Consider the following 14,101-nt stretch of genomic DNA (forward strand, 5'->3'; position numbering starts at 1 on the left):
ATTCTATATAGAATTATATTCTATAATCTATTCTTTTCTATAATCTATAATTATCCTATTATTCTGTACTATATAATAGTATTCTGGTAAATTTTGCCGTTATGAATTAAATGAAAAAGTCAATTTAAGATCTAGATCTATGTAAAACTAGATCCGGCGAAGATAAGAGCAACATAATAGACAACATAATAGAACATAAACATAAAAAAAAGTTATGTTTTGCCACTTCTAAAATCGGGAGATAGTAAATTAATTATAAATTATAGGTCTATATCTAAACTCTGTCATATTGTTAAAGTATTTGAAAGTATAATCTGTGATATGTTAACACCTAAATTAAATTCAGTTGTTGTCAATGATCAGAATGGTTTTATGGCTAGACGTTCTACCACTACGAATCTCCGTTGCTTTCAACAAGACGTTTTGACAGCTTTTGATAAAAATGAACAGGTGGATACGATCTACACCGATTTTTCACAAGCCTTTGTCAATGTGGATCACTCAATTTTGCTGAAACAGCTATGCGACTTTGACTTTGACATGGACATTGTTCAGTGTATCGAGTAGTATCTAAAGGGCCGCACGCAAATTGTAAAATGTGTTAATTTTATGTCAAAGGCGATAAGTGCAACTTCAGGGGTACAACAAGGAGGACATCTGTCCCCTTTATTGTTCAAAATATTTATTAACGATCTGCATGCATTTACTAGTATGTACTAGTATTTAAGTAACATAGTAACTTAAAAATGTTTGCTGACAACGTCAAAATTTATAAAACCATAGACATGATCATTGACTGCAACCTCTTACAGAGGGACCTAAACTCTTTAGAGCAATGGTGTTCAAATAATAAAATGTATTTAATTTGTGAGAAATGTAAAACTGTTACTATAGTAGAAAAATGATTGATTTAGGGTACTATTATATGATCAATGGCTGTGTTCTAGAAAGACTTGATGTGATTGAAGACTTAGGTGTTTGCCATGATAAGAAATTAACATTTAATAACCACATAAACAAAATTCAAACTAATGGTATGAAAATGTTGGGATTTGTTGCAAGGAAGTCAGTGGACTTTAACAGCAAGGCAGCCTTGAAAGTGTTATATTATTCATATGTGAGCCTCATCCTTGAATATGGTAGTGAAGTTTGGGCCTTTATGTACAATAAGCCTACTTTGTTTCTGGAAAGAGTAAAAAAAAGTTCTTATGAATTGCAGCATTTAAATTAAAAATTAAAAGAGAACCTCATAAGTATGGTCCACATTTGAATGAAATTGGTATCCTCTCTTTGGAAGATAGATAATTTCTCATTGACTTGTTGTTCCTCGATAACTTCTTCATTCTAAAATGCATAGTCCCAAGCTACTTGAATGTGTAAGAATTCATGTATCTCAATTTAATTCGAGGAGAATTAAGACTTTTTGTTCTACTCTTACTCAAACCAATTATATGAAATACATGGCAATAAACAGACTAATAAAGGGAATGAACTTAATATTGATTGGTTTTTCTCCAGCTTACATCAAATTAAAAACACTATAATAAGTGAGAAAATAAAGCTTTATGCTAGTCACGAATGTTAGTCACAAAAATACTCTACGGGATTCTCCTGAAAATAAAATAAAAATAATTTGACGAGGTTGTAGTCATTGCCACCGTGATGAATACATTTGTCAACTGCACACTGCATAATTACGGGTAGCTTATTTTTGTTGAGCTTTAGTCTTCTAGTTTGATGAACCATAGCCTAACATTAGTCATTTTGCATGTTGTTTAACTTACACTAACACTACTAGGCCTAAATATAACAATTACAACAAAGATCTTTTGGTGTTGATGATTCTATCTTCGAATCATTTGGTGCCTCTGGAAATTTGGTTTGAAAGAGCTTTTACCAAAACTTCTTTTATATATATCGACCTGGCAAAACCGCAATTCCATTTTTTATGCCTTAAATTAAAATTACACTCCTTTAAATAATTTTACTTAATAATCTTTATTTCTCTTCCTTTGTCATTATTCTTCAGAAGGGGAGAGGTTATTAAAAGTAAATTTTCTTGTATTTTTTTCATGCACGATATAGTATGTCATAAAGTCAAATCCTAAATATTATTTTTTTATTCAAACATTGGTATCAAAATTGTACTGTATGTCACTATTTTATTATTGTCAATTTTTAAGAATTCATTGTTTTTTCAGGTTTATATATTCTTTGTATTACATGTTCGTATTCTAATAATATGGGCTATTGCCGTAAATAAATAAATAAATAATCACTAAATAATGCTTGAATCTGAATTAGAAAGTGGGATTAATTATCGTCTAAGAAACCAAAACAATACCGTACCGGATATTTGCTCATATATAGACGTATATATTAAATGCAATATAATTCAAAAATAAATGGAATCCATCAAAAGAGAGAACGTTACTCCAAGGTGTTGAAATTGCAAATACCATATTGAGAAAAGAACTAATGAAAACTCAGCGATATATTCAACAAAAAAGACTGTCACATCGTGAATATTTTTCAAGAATGGGCTTAAAGTTTTGATAGTTGACAAAGAGGATGTCGAATTTGTTTTAACAAATTCGTAGAGACTTGGAAACTTGCGTTTAGAAAATTAATGTGCAGAAAATTGTTCAATTTGATCTTACAATTAGATTAACAAAAACCACGCTTTTGTTTAGGACTATATCCAAACTGAAGATGAATTCACAAGTCTTAAAAAACAATCGCATAACAAAAGAACTAATACGAGATTTGGACTGTGAAAAATTTACGAAGATTTACGGAATTCTGTTTTGACAGGCAAAATTCAACTAACTTTATACAAGACAGTACTGCAACCACGTTGGACGTGGAACTATGGGATTCAGCTAAACCATCCGATATTCAGTGCATCCAATCCTTCCAAATAGCCCTCAGACAAATGCCAAAGCTCCTTACTACGCCACCAACCTCACTATCCACAACAATTAATATTAGTGCCTTAATATTCCTTTTGCCAACGAAACTGATCGGATCCGTCTCATAAAATGCCTACTCCCAGCTTTCTATCCATCCTGACCTAACTGCCCAGGTACACAATCTACACTTTCCCATTCTGAGAACGTCAGGTGCCTTAAGTGTCGACGGCCTCGAGACCTTATCCCATTAATTCCCTCATATTAAATGTCAGATGGTTGGTTTCTCTAAACACGTGTCCTCAGGGTGCAGTGCGCACATATTTGTAATGTTGATGTACATGCTAAAAAAATTAATATATAAAATAAATAATCGACAAATACACAATAATTTTCGTTACACAAACATCAAATGGTGACCTCATCGGTTGGTTGGTCTAGCGCGAGGACGACATTGACGGTGAGCTACAATGCACAATGTTTAGTTTTCATGTGCAAGATACTTTAAGTCAGATAATTTTTAAGTAGTTTATCTACTCGCCTTTTTATTTGTATAAATACACAACAATTTCTATTTGAAAATCAATATGGAAATCAGAAGAGGATTTGCTTGGAAAAAGAAGATTTGATTACAGAACTGTCGTCTGCTTTTAGTGTATAAACAGACGATAAGTTATTTCGCAGGAGGAAATATAAATTTGGCCCAGGGGCTGCAAATGTGGCCATCTACGAGATGAGAAGCCGGGTCGTTCACCCCCAGAGCCTTGATATACATTCAGGTTCGTGCTGGAGTGTCAACCGTGGTCTATCTCAAATAAGATTACCTAACAAAAAGGTGCCTCTTATGAGAAAAGGAGGGTTGAGAGGGCAAAAAACCGTTGCCATTTCAAATAAGTGTCCTTCAGTTTTTCAGCTGAAAGTGCAGAATTTTATTGGAGAAATGGACATGTTTCCCCAATGGAACATTCTCCTGGGAACGTTTTCACCAGGTCTTTTATATCCTTTATGACAAAATTATATATTTTACCCGGTAAACGATTTGCTAAAAATCCAACCCATGTTAAATAGAACATATGCAAAATTTTAAATTTGTGTCAGAAAAAAAAACAATAAAAAATCCCTAGCGTTTAAGAGGTAAGCCAAATGAATTTTCCCTTGAATAACTAATTTTAAGGGTTACAATTAACCCAAAGATTACATGGTGCCTGTGGATTAGCCTGAAAATGAAAACTGGCTGGCATCACGGATTAAAAATTGCATAGCAAACAATTTTTGCATTTAGCTTAAATCTAGCTAATTCAACATTAATGCGATTCTATTAATACCATAAAAATTTTTAAGATAATTATCATAAATCAATAATCAGTGAACTGTAGTTGTATGATCATAACATAGTTGGAAAGTTGACAGGTATTACATGGATAATTTTACTTTAAATTATTTAACACTCTTAAAAGAATATTTATTTGATGCTCTTTTATTCTCTGGGACAAGGATAAAAATAATAGGTTTTAAATTTTTTATTTTTGGTATTTCTGGGATAAGATAATGAGCAATTGCATTTTCTTTTAAAATCTGCAATGAGCGAGCATCATTTAATGAAATGCAAAAAAATAAAATAATAATATATTAACTATTAACATTTCTGTTCATTGTATTTTGGTTGAGTTTTTTACGGGGGTTTGCAAGAGTCATACACCTCTGGGCTTGCAGTGTTTTAAAAAGGTTTAGAATTTCACCAATTTTTTCTCATATATTACATTTTTTGGGTATTTAATATTATATAATGTAATGATAAATTATTATTACATTATATAATAAATACATTATTTACTTAATTAAGTAAGATGGAGTTATTCCTGCCATCCATGAATGGTTAACGACGCAGAACACTTTTTCACATTGTTCTTTATTGAAATACGAGTCAGGTCTTTAACGACTCAGCCACCGTGCGTGGTCCATTAATTGAAATCCTGATAATTTCTGTGCTGATGTTATTTTACCGTAGTTCGAAATTTTAAAATTTATTTAAAAAACCTTTTTATTATTTGGGAAGTTTATTCACAGATATAAGTTTATAGTATAAGACCAATAAATAAAATTAATATTATTTGATAGTGTAAAGTTTTCAGTAGGTTAATCCTGGTTAAACTATTATTTAACTAAAGCCCTTAAATGTTTTATTGTCTTGAGTACGAAATTATGGGAAAACTTTTACAAATTTGCGATATGGTTGTATCAAAATAAATTATGTTTATATTGCCGAGTTTTAGAGATAAACACATTTTTGTTTTGAGGTAAATAAATAAAGAGATAAAAATCGACCCGGATAAAATTATTTTTACCTAAGAAATCTGGCCGACCTTTTAAAACGATTGTTCAAGATTATACAGGCTCTGTTCGGAGATAAGAAATCTTTTTTCATGCTCAGCGATATAGCACACAACTGATTGATGTTTTACCAATTGGTTTTGTAAACTTATGAAACAAAAGTGTTCAAGAAAAAACTTTTTCTGCACGGAAAAATAAATTTAAATATAGCATGGATATACACATTAATAAATCACCAACCTATCATAGCTTTTTGAAATATAATACAAATTAGTTAAGAACTGTTTGTTTAATATTTTGATACCCTACTCAGAAATCGATTATGAAGTTTTATGTGCATGTTTGCTCAATGATTTTTCTCAACGCGCCAAGTAAAATATGATTGTTTAATATATAATCGTCATTTCACTAAAAAAAAGAAAGACTTTTAGGAAGTCGCAGAAAACTATTTGCATTGCTTGTAATCCTCGAGGTATAAGTCCAATTTTCTTTTATAACTTTCGAAACGTAAATGCTTTTTTGGAATGAGAGATTTTTACAAGTTACAACTTTAAAGTATGCTCTTAGTAATCTTACAATTAGTAAAAAAGTTCTTTATGTTTACAGAGGAAGGAAAATTGTTTTTCCTTAATGGCGAATGTACATATGGATATGAGCATCGGTCCAAATATATTTTATTATTTCTAATTATATTTATATTATATTTATTATTGTATTTATATTTCTACTTTGGAATAATGCAAACATTTATTTTTAACATCTATTTATAACTGTTAAAATTATTTGATAAAAAAATATAGTCTGTTATGATATACAGATATTTTGTGTAGATCCCTCAATTAATTATTTTTTTCATCTCAACCAAGACCATATATAACAAGAATAATTAGTTGAAATAATTAATATGGTCAATTATGACCGTAAACATATACGGATTTATATAAATATATTTGATTTAAAAATATGACTTCCAAAATGTTCTGTTAATTTTTTTACTAGATTACGTTACGGAAGCATTAATCCAAGTGTGGCACCTCGTTCTTCTTTTCAAGCTAAAACATACTGTACTTACTGTGTGAATATACATCCTGAAATCCTTCCTCTCGGATCGCTGTTTTAACGGGACAATGGGCTACAATTCAGCCAATCAAAGCGTCCGCAAGGAAGTATCATAGGTCCCATCCTACCTCTACACTACTGACATACCAAACATGCTCCACACAAACTACTCGGTCGATAAAGCGATCCAATCCACAATTTCTAATCTTATCCTAGTAGCAGAACCAATCCTAGAACATCCTGGAACTCAGTGCTCACGAGCTCAGCACAATCCTCCAATATCTAAGAATTCCAATACATTCAATCCAAAGTCGACCGCTGAAAACTCAACACTCCTTTCTACGTCATCAATCTGACGATTTACATATACCTAGACATTCCATTTGTAGAGGATCTGATCCGAAAATGTTTTCCACAAAATCTACTCTGATATATCCCGCCACTATCCCAAGCTGTTTTCTCGATGCCTACCACCGAAAAAGGCGATGGCTTTATCCTATCCCTATCTTGATTTATCCTAGTCCTAAGTATATTCTAGCACTGGCTTCACAATCAATAAATTAAAGAAAAATCCAATGTCTCAACTGTTAAATACTATGATTAATTCGCAATCTTAGTTGTACCAAACAGCACCTAACATTATTAACTTTACAATTTGATTTAGAGACAAAAGGGAATATTTATTCAAGGTTTTGTAGCTTGTTAAATATCGTGACCACGATTTTAATAATTTATAAAGAATATTAATTTTCAAGCGGTGGGAATCGGAGATGTGTGCCTCGATGTGGAAACATAAACATGGAAAACACATTGCGAAGCAATATTTCATACATTTTCGTTGTTTTTATGCAATTCGCTCAGTCAAACTTTTTTTGGTGCTTTCGGCTCTTTTGTATTTATGTATTTAATATTGTACGAAGAAATTTTTTGTCATTAATAAAAGGCAAATTTGTTGTCAAAATTTAACGAGTTCTTGTTAACATAAATCAGCTAGACGTTTTGAACAGCACACATTCTCATAAAGGACGGCAGGAAAAGACATGGATTAATGTAAGGTTTGAACTGATGTTTAATGATTGCTTTTTGGAAAAAACCTTTTAAGAATAATGAGAAATCGATGAATACTCGAGATTTCAGGTTGGCCAATTACGGTGAAATGTATGCTAGAATAGCGAATATCTCAATAAGCAATGAGCTGGAACCGAGAGCCTGGTTTCATCTGCTTAGGCGTTCTCTTTGAAGCCTATCTACCACCTACACTTCGATATATATCACATAATATTTTCTCCTTTGACTTCGTTACACGATATATTTACGTAAAAGGATAAAGTTCTAATGGAATTTATTTAATGTCTGTTTGTCGAATATAAAATCTGAGCTTAACAGATTATCAGTCTGAACGTATTAACAGTTTTAATTTACATGTAAATATTGTTTCATTTTTTAAATTTAGCTATATAATTCGAAATATGACGGGAAAATAATTAACGGATCAGATATCTGATAAATGTTAAACACTTCATTGACACTTAAACTATAAAAATTTGAAGTTTTGTTTTTCATGGTAATATTTAATTATTTTATAAGACGTACAGTATCGTAATAAACATTATAGTGTTGTTATTATTGAGTGGGTTTTTATATTTTATTTTCAATTTCTTTTAGCCATTAAATATATTTAAAATTCGATCAAATACTTTTTAATTACTAATTGTCCCAAGTTATTGTTTTGGATTATACACTAAAAAATGGACACATGTATTTTGTTATTTATTTAAAACTACATATTTGAATTTTTATCGTTATAATAATTAAAACATGTATATTTTAATGTAAACCTAATTAAACGATATATGAAATTCACCAAAACACAGAAACATTATTCAGTGATTAATTAAAATTTAACTAACAATTTATTCTGACAATAAATGATTTTCTGGTATTTTAGTGAATTTTCGTTCAAACCATTATAATTAAATAATTTTTACTCAATCTCATGAATTCCTGATCTCGTCTAATATGGTATACAATAAAAAAATATATTTGCTGAAATAAACAACAAAATACGTCTGGTGTTGTCTTTATGTACATATAACTATTGAAATTTGAAATTTCATATTTTATTACAAAAATGATGTCATAGTGTATAAAAATATTGTAGTTTTGTAGGATATGCTTCGATTGTTAAATTTTTGTTTTTAGTTGATCATCTCTAATCCTGAAAGGTTCGCGTTAATCTCTTTGTACTAGGTTGCTGAACCGGCATTGGGTCGTTTATTGGGTCAGTTTTTGTGTTTCGTTTTTAAAAAAATAGTATCTGGTTGGTACTTGTTTTATATCCATTTTTTACTGAAAATGTCTTTATTGTTTGTAGTTTGTAATTCTCAGGGTTGAGTGGGATTGTTGATAGTTTGTGGTTCATGTGTAGTTGTGCTGCAATTTTGTGTTGGTGTAGATGGTGGATTTTGCGTTTATGATGACGGTTGCAGTGGGTTTTCTGTATATTTGGACTTTTCTTTTATTGTTGGTTTTGGTAAGTATCAAGAAGTTGATGCTGTTGTTATTTTCAGTTTCTTTGGTAAATTCTAAGTACGTGTTTTGAGGAGTTGTCTGGCAAGTATGTCGTCAACTCATTTTCAGTTATTATTTTTGAGAAGTTTTCATCGAGGTTTTTTTCTTTGCAAGAATGTCCGATATTGGGTTGAAAGTATTCCTTTACTCAGTAGTGTTACCAAACCGTCTTTCAATAATATGTGCTGTTATAAATTGCATCGAGACTGCTCAAAAACAAAAAAATCTTGATACATCATCTTCCGAGATAGATAAGCATAAATGATGCTGGAGAGAAACGTACTGCAAGGCAAAATGTTCAATTGAAATACTAGGACTAGATAATGCAATATACGGATTGGTTAAAATTCTTTATGGCAATAGGTCTCAATGTAGGCAATTTCTTTGAAAAAATCTTCAAGATGATGAAGAAGATTCATTTATAGAAACAAAAATTTGGAAATTCTCATCGTAAACTGTACATCGGAAAAAGAAGTTATCAAAGAAAGTTTTTCGACGCTTGTGTGCTTTTATCTTGGCTACAAGGTTATATACGATATTTTTCAACAGCTTGAAAGAGTAATCATAGTTTTCCAATCATCTTACATTAGCAAAAGAAGGAATCAGGATTGCCCATGTTCACGCTATATTCCGATCTTCTTGGTTAAAAATCAGCTAAACCGCACGATTACATAGCTTTTTTGTTAAATAACATATAAAAGCAAGCATATGTATTATTGCATATTAAAAATATGTGCATATATATGCTTATTTTCTTCTGGGCTCATAACTAACGTAATGATCAGCACTTCAGGACGACACCTTTCACGAGAACCAACGAGAACAAGTTGAGAGGCGAGGAGGGCTTAAGAACATCGTCGTTTAAAGCGACGTGACGGGTTCTCGGGATGAAAGAGTAAATAGGGCTTGGGCAGTAGGGTTAGGATGAATCGAGAACTTTGCTGTGGAACTTCTGGAAGTGGGATTCTATCAATTCATTGACAGAAGGAATGGTGACGTTGTGGATAGTGAGGTTACTGATGTAGTAATGAGCTTTGACAATTTGTCTGCAGACTTTGATAGCAAGGATGGATGCTCAATATTGGACGACTTGGCGAAACCCCACAGTTCATCTCCGTATGCTCAAATTAATCGCAACGTCTTGCATAGAGTCAGTCGAAATGGAACATCTAAAAAACATTTCGGTTTTTTAAAAAACCCGTAAAAGGCTTCTGTTATGTTATTGTCTCTTAAGTCTTGTGGGGTTATTTCATGTCAATTTGATGTCTAGGTCTAATCTTAAATATCTGGCTTAAATGGATGTGGTAGCTTCTTCTTGTTGATGTAAATTGATGTACAGTGGAGAATATCAAGGAAATTTATGTGTACACTTTTCCTCATTCAATGAACATTAACTGATTCCATCCGATGTTGAAGTTCGCTTGGATAGGATTCGGGTTAGGAAATGAAATTGTGGTTCATCCGTGTAGTTGGTAATGTTGGTATTGAGATCTATACGGAAGTCAGCAATTTGAAGGGTAGAAAAGATGGGCCTGAGAATACCCCCTTGTGGAACGTCGGGTTCTGTTCGTATTATTTCTGAAAACTCGCTGCCGCACCTCACTCTCGCACCCACACATTGCCAAATCAAATTTTAGGCTAGAGTTGTTTGTTGTGACAAGACTGAAAATTCGTAGTATTTTATTCAATAGTTTTAATGGAATAATTGCAGTTGTCAAATTCACATATGTTAATGGAACTTACATCTTGCCTCACCTCGCTTTTATTACTGACTTGACTTTCTAACTAAGGTATTTTAAGATACATGGCATGTTGTTAACTTAGACCTTGTTTATTTTTGCTCCTCCAGAATTCATTTTTATTTCATTATCAGAATTTGCGACGGTTTAAATTTAGATTGTATTTAAAGGTTGTAATTTGATAAATTGTTTAGCCCAAAGAACATGACCTTTAAGTTTATAAATAGAAATAATTAAATCTGTCTGTTGTATTTGTAGGAATAATTTATGCAAGTACAAAAAGAAGAATTGTTAGTTATAATAAATTCTCTCGTAAGATAAAAATTAAATGTAAATTAAAACCCGACAGATAAATATATTTAATTTTGGACTATATCCTGAGATAATTTCCAATAAATAATTCATTTGTTATTTTTGTTTTAAGTTGTGAAAGTTCTTTTTATCTAATAAATTGTAATAATGTACAATAATATAACAATAATTGTTTTCTAGTGACGAAATGTGTTTTTTTTCACTCCAAATATTTTTTAGGTCGATCAGCCTAGTCACCGGTAAATTTAGCCCGTAATTTACTAGTTAGCAATTAAGCCAAAAATATTAGTTTATTATGCATTAATGTACACAATCTATTAATATTGCAATGCTACAATCATGAGTGAAATAATATTTGCATGCATGGGGATTTAGTAAGAATTTTTTACATTATCAATCTTCAAATATTTTTAACTCGTTCTACCGTTTTGAACAACAATATTTTATTTTTCAGTCTTATACCTTATTCCCGGAAGTGAAATATGAGTTTAACGATATTTATCGAATAGTTTGTGTCAGATATGTGATAAAAATCACTAAAAGTTTCGCTATGGGCCAAAGCTCGATTGACTGGAAAGAACTGAAATGGCCGGGATTGAAAGTGTTAAGGGACGATCCATCTGGAAAGGAATAAAATTATCCAGCTCATATATTGTCATAGGCAGAAAATTTATTTTTAACTCGAGGAATAAAGTTGTATCAAAGGGCCTAGGATCGATAAAGTTTGCGTCATATTATCCAATGCCTCTTGTGATGGTTGGAACCATTCCAAGTATCGTAAATCTTCCTTCCCTTGCTTTATCTCTACGAATCCACCCGGTGGGCAGAAAATACCAAGTCACTCGGCTAGTGGATAACCAGGACTGTTTTTTCATTTTCAATTTTGTTTTCATTTTTCCGCATTTATCGTCTAAGATTCATGGTAGAAACTCACCTCAAAAAGCTGTTCGTCGTTCTCGTCGAATGGGTCCCCAGTCAGCTTATTGATTATCGTCGCGACACCTGGAAAAGAAATGATTTCAAGTTAATAAAACGAGGGCGTGAGTAGACTATATATAAACTCAGCGTGAATCCGGGTGGTTCAATGCCCTCGTTTGCCCTTCATTCAGAACCATCCTTCCATTCACTTCCTACTCGGCGCGTGTGTACGAATTGACAAAATAAATAACAAAATTCGGCCAAAAGACAGTTGATTAGCATAAAAAATATTACCATTAGTAATATCTCTGTAGTATTTAGTGCCCGTTAATTAAATCCTCGTAGAAAAATGAATTTCTATCCCTAAATCCTTTCCCATTCCTTCAAAATCAAACATATATGAACAAAAAACATTAACACTCAACACGACACACAACCGTGACACATCTACACAGAAAACACACACTTTGAGTGAACACAAATAACTTGATTAAACTTTAAAAAAAATTAAAAAATTTGGACAGATAAAATTTGTTTTAATTTTGTTTTAGATTTTTAATTAACATTTCATTATCGCATATTTCCTCATATTCCCTTAATTACATCTCGAAGACGCCTCAGTATACTTTTTATCAGTATGGAAATGAAGACCCTGATGTTATGCTGTTGAAGGTACGTTTCTATTATGCGAGCGACATGTGGACGAGCATTATCGTGCTTTAGAGTAGGATTGTCGCTGATTTAATGTTAGACAAAAATTCGTCTTTTGTTGAAGTTTTAAAGGTTTATCCTATCTATGATTTACAAGATCATTATTTTGTTTAAACTATTAAAACTAATTTTTGTTTTTTTGTTATTGATGTATTGGATCTTCTTCAGGTCATTTTACAGGTGAATAAAAAACATAACTATTGGGTTTCACCAAGCTTTCGGCGAATGTTCCGCCATCTTCAGGGCCTAACTTATTGGAAACAAATTTACATTAACAGAATTACATAAAACATCATATACTCATACATTATAAGAATAAAATTACGGACTTCACCCAGTTTTTTAAGACAATTAAATTTATTGCACATGTTTGTTGTTATTTTAAAATGAAGGTGGAAATGAATCTACATACTGAAAAAAAAAAAAAATCTTGTTTAAAATCTAGTGACACTCATCGGTCCATCCTTTGGTCCCACCTCTTTATAAGTTAATACTCAATCTCAGGTACATGTATTTCTTTATCACAGATACGTTATATGTATATCAACTTTTAAACTGTTTTTTAACTTAGAATTATAATTTAATTATTTACAATAAGTACAAGGAACTTTAAGAAAATTGAGACACATCGGACGGTTACAACACGGTAAGGGACCCATCCCTGTTATCAATCCCGGTGTGATCAGACACACCAACGTCACTATGCGCTTTATTACGATTCATGAACTGTTGTAGGATTCCCGAATATGCCATGATGTTTTTTATTCACCTGTAAGACCTCAAGAAGATCCAATACATCAATTTAAACTACGGATGTCGATCAATATCAACTAGAATTTTTTTGTTATATTTATTTGTAGCTGGTTTGTTTGCTTATTCAACGCTTGATGTTTCAAAGACCGTCCACGAACACAACCAACTCTGTGCCACTCTCCATTGAAATTCCCGCCCACACCATCACTGAGCTACGTTGAAAAGGTTGGCTCTGGGAAAAATTACAGGCTTCGTACCTTTTATTTCGCCTTATCCACACTCTTTCCAGCCCATTTGGAGATCGTAGAGCAAATCGACACTCATCTGCAAAAAGTACAGCAGACCAATCTTCCAAAGACGCTGTGTTATACGAGAGCCCTACAACTCTGTGTGTTCTGGTCAATTCAACATTGAAAAATCCTTTATCCTTGTTTTGGATTAAGGATTAAATGTATTTACCTCTAATTGATATTCCCAATTTAAAACAGAGCATAAACAAATGTTTATTGATAAAACAATAAGACAAATTAAGGGCAGAATTTTCTTTTACCGAGGGAATGAAAAAAATCAGTTGGGTGGAATATTGTGTATAAATTCATTTTCACATCTTACATGTATTTGTATAATTTAAACAATGTTCATTAAACCCAGGCCCAGAAGAAGATCTCAATAAAGATCGAAACGTTGACACGATAAAGAAAATATTTTTATACACCTACATCACACCAGACCGCATCTCCCGATCTCTAAATAGCCATTAATAATATACAATAATTTGTCATTCCAAAATTTATCATG

At 31.9% G+C, this 14,101-nt stretch overlaps 1 protein-coding gene across 2 annotated transcripts in view; it reads right to left on the reverse strand.

Annotated features, from left to right (window-relative positions):
• Nucleotides 1–14,101, reverse strand: part of LOC106669121 (dual 3',5'-cyclic-AMP and -GMP phosphodiesterase 11A-like) — a 203,154-nt gene that overhangs the window by 30,530 nt on the left and 158,523 nt on the right. For both annotated transcript variants that reach the window (XM_014398401.1, XM_014398402.2), the window contains one exon: nucleotides 11,856–11,923. In XM_014398401.1, coding sequence (XP_014253887.1) covers nucleotides 11,856–11,923 — 68 coding nt within the window. The remainder of the gene's footprint in view (nucleotides 1–11,855; nucleotides 11,924–14,101) is intronic.

Source organism: Cimex lectularius, unplaced genomic scaffold (assembly GCF_000648675.2).
Source record: "Cimex lectularius strain Harlan isolate CLEC.00 unplaced genomic scaffold, Clec_2.1 scaffold283, whole genome shotgun sequence".
Taxonomy (NCBI): domain Eukaryota; kingdom Metazoa; phylum Arthropoda; class Insecta; order Hemiptera; family Cimicidae; genus Cimex; species Cimex lectularius.